Source organism: Triticum aestivum, chromosome 1D (genome assembly GCF_018294505.1).
Source record: "Triticum aestivum cultivar Chinese Spring chromosome 1D, IWGSC CS RefSeq v2.1, whole genome shotgun sequence".
Taxonomy (NCBI): Eukaryota; Viridiplantae; Streptophyta; class Magnoliopsida; order Poales; family Poaceae; genus Triticum; species Triticum aestivum.
The window spans coordinates 472,751,420-472,754,926 of record NC_057796.1 but is presented as its reverse complement, the minus strand read 5'-3'; the positions used below and the strand labels follow the sequence as shown (position 1 = coordinate 472,754,926).

At 50.8% G+C, this 3,507-nt stretch overlaps 1 protein-coding gene across 1 annotated transcript; it reads right to left on the bottom strand.

Moving 5' to 3' along the window:
* Window positions 1-317: 317 nt before the first annotated feature.
* Window positions 318-2,862, bottom strand: LOC123183116 (F-box protein At2g26160). The gene is made up of 3 exons (XM_044595855.1): window positions 2,735-2,862; window positions 2,183-2,335; window positions 318-1,990 (listed from the first exon to the last, which is right to left on the bottom strand). Exons 2-3 carry the CDS (start codon window positions 2,328-2,330, stop codon window positions 765-767), a joined length of 1,374 nt encoding a protein of 457 aa, XP_044451790.1. The 5' UTR covers window positions 2,331-2,335; window positions 2,735-2,862; the 3' UTR covers window positions 318-764.
* Between the last annotated feature and the right edge of the window lie 645 nt (window positions 2,863-3,507).

Below are 3,507 nucleotides of genomic sequence, written 5' to 3'. Positions count from 1 at the left end.
TGAAATTTGTAGTGGCAAAACTGAGTAGTGGGACACAACTAGTGGCATAAATGATAAAAGCCCAAAAAAAGCAAACCTCACGCAAATGACTCAGTATTGTTTTCAAACGCAAATGACAAATAAATATATTTAATTCAAAATATTACCTACGCACATGTTCCACTGTCTGATAACTGTGTAGACAGCAAAAAGATGCTCTGTACTTGAAAAAACTCTTGAAATATGTGTTCAAACCACACAGCTGCACAAGGCTCATCACAAGATATCTACTTGAGCACAAAAGCAAATCTACCACTATAGGGAGTCAGAGGCCACCATGCCAAAAACATCGCAAATCTTCCATATGCGCAACAACCACGGCACTAGTTGAAAACCAATGCAATAACAACTTAGACAGTAACAACCATAATTACTTCAGGCGGTTACTGATGTTCTGCAGCTAACAGAGTAACCTAGTTCATATAAAACAGACCATGTTCGTACGCACAGAAACAACCACGGTACTAGTTGAAAACCGATGCAGTTAACAACTTGCATAGTAACCACCATAATGAGTTCAGGCATTAGTACTGATAACCATACTAGTACTGCTAATGCATTTCATGGCTTGAATGGGTTCACTGAACACCATACCAACCAGTAACTACCATACATACCATGGTAAGTAGATAACATATGAGCAGCTTGCAAAATAACCACTGTACGATAACATCTATAGCACGGTCCGATAACCTGGTAGCAGCTTGCATAGAAATAACAGCGCTTCAGTCATGAGGGAAGAGCCATGCTGCCAGACGCATTTCATCGCAACGCTTCCATGAGATCTCTGGGTGAACAGAACTGAACCCGCCAGATCTTATGTCATAGGTGCCAAAAGAAGCGTTCTCCTTGTCATAGCCATACTCCATACGATTTTCCTCATCGTCATCCAAGAACGAGATCTGATCACCCAGGACCCCATACTGAGACAAGGACACAGCCCTGGAGCACCTTCGCCCTAGAAACAACACCTGGTTAGCCCCCACGGTTGACACACTAATCCACCGTGAATGCTCAAAGTCAGCCTTGAAAACCTCAAACGCACTCCATCCAGCAACAGCTTCACTATACAGCCCAGGTTCAGGAATCCGGCACACAATTGTCCTGCGTACCATCAGCAGTGCCCCACAGGATTCAACCAGGTAGAGCTTCTTGCAGAGCATAGCGTTGTTGGTGAACGCAATTGAATACCATGGATCACCCTTGATGACTTGTCCAATACGAGAAACCTGTGGATCCCCGGTGCAATGGTCGTCGCTGATGTTCACCACAAGAAGGTTCTCACCTTTGGTGAGGGCGTAGAGCTTGCCCTGGTAGAATGACATGTCTTCAAACCTCTTGCACCGATCGTACGCACGTACTGACCACGACAAGGCCCCTGGCTGGCACATTAGAATCTGACTTGTGTATCCAATGCCGACAAGGGCAGCAACAAGATTTGGTGAGCACACGACTAGCTTACTTATGTGCAGCTTGTCTGAGTCCTTCATATGCATCCATGTGACATAAGGGTCAGCTACTTTTGCCCCATGCTCATACGACCATTTGGCGACTGCATTTGGAGGCCGGAGTCGGACGCTGGAGAGAGGAGGGAGCGTCACTGTTTCCCTAGAGAAGGGATCGACCAGGAAGCACCCGTCGTCGCGGGGGAAGACAAGCCAGCTGCCGCAGGCACTTTGGTACCCGGCGAAGCCGCAGCCAGGGAAACGGAAGGGCTTGGTATAGGGGAGGCTGTAGAAGGTGCCATCAGGGAGCGCAAGCAGCGGCAGTGGCCGTGGCAGCAGCTGCTGCCTCGCGGCGGCACGCCACTGCAGGCACACTGACGCGAAGCGGGCACGGTCGGCGTGCGCGGGGAGCAGGCGGAGCACCAGGCCGGCCAGGTCGAGCGGGATGGACGACCACGACAGCGCCGGCGGCTGCAAGTTGGGTTTCTTCTCTGCCACCACCGTCCCTACAAGACAAAAAATCAACAGCATGAGTGAACGTTGTCTCGCTTTCCAACATTGCAGACACACCAAGAAAAATCACGGCGCGGCAGCATTTCCCTCGCGAAGAGGCAATGCGTCGAACACCTGGCGCTCATAGAAAGCGAACGCAGCGGGGGCCGGGACAGAAACCCAAACCCCACAGGCCACAGCATTACCTCCCCGTGCGAACCACACCGCGGCGAAGCGGGCGCGGTTGGCGTACGAGCGGAGCAGGCGGAGCACCAGGCCGGCCAGGTCGAGCGGGATGGACGACCACGACCACGCCCGCACCGGCTGCGAGTGTGATTTCTCCTCTGGCGCCATCGTCCCTGCAAGTGGAAAGAAGCAACATCATCAGCAACCGCTACCCTTTCATCGAACATCAACCATCCAACCAAACACAACGAGAAGAATCACGGCACAGCAGCATCCCCCCAGCGCAGAGGCAATGCGTCGAACGGCTGGCGCGCATGTCCAGCGGACGCGGCGGGAGCCGAGACGGAAACCCCAAACCAAGAACCCGGGCTAGCAAGAGAGGAAGAGGCTGGCGCCATAGAGCAGCGCGTCCCGTTGCCGGAGCAGGCGTCGATCTGCCGTAAGCGCCTGATGGCCGGACGACCACGGCGAGCGTGGGGAGGAACACCCAAGGGCCAAGGCCCCAGCGTCCATGCCCCTCCGAGCGAGCGAGAAAAGCGGAAGAGGCGTCAGGAGAAGGGAGAGTCGGGTACCAGAGAGGGCAGCGCCGTCCTCCCTGCGCCGGAGCTGGGGTCGACTCGCGGTGCGCTGGCCGCCGCGCCGCTGCCGTCGGTGGAGTAGAGTGGAGTGTCGGGTGTTGTTATTGTTTTTTTTTTCTTCTATAAAATACGCAGGCAAGAGGAGGTTGAATGAGCTGGCGTCCTACAGAAAGACCAGTGTGTTTTTTATTTTTTTGCATCGATGTATTTTATTTTTATTTTTGCGGGGATGCATCGATGTATTTAGCCAGCATGTGTCTTATAAAGTTAAGTCTTTTTAAAAGATGAAGAAACAAGAATGAAATGATGTCGACCCAGGCCCTAAAATTTCAGCTAAGAAAAACAGAACTAGACTGAAATGGGTGTTTGATTTATTTCTCGGGGGACGAGAAGATGTGTGAAAACTTGATCAAGTCTCTTTTCTACCCAGGCTTCGGGAGAAGGAGACTGCATTGCTTGGCATTTTGAGAAGAATGGTATGTTCTCAGTTAAAGGTGTGTATAATTTTGGAATCACTCTAAAGGAGAAAAAAAAAGATGAAGGTGGGCAATCTAGTAGTGCAGCTAATGGGGATAGAAGCTTGTGGGACTTAATTTGGAAAACCAAAGTTCCTCAGAAAATTCAGATATTTGGGTGGAGTGCCGCTTAAAATAGCTTAGCGGTGCAAGAAAATATAGTTAAGCACCATCAAGCTACCTCATGTATGTGCACTATCTGTGGAGTGGAAGAGGAAAGTTCTTTTCATGCTTTGGTCTCCTGTACTAAGG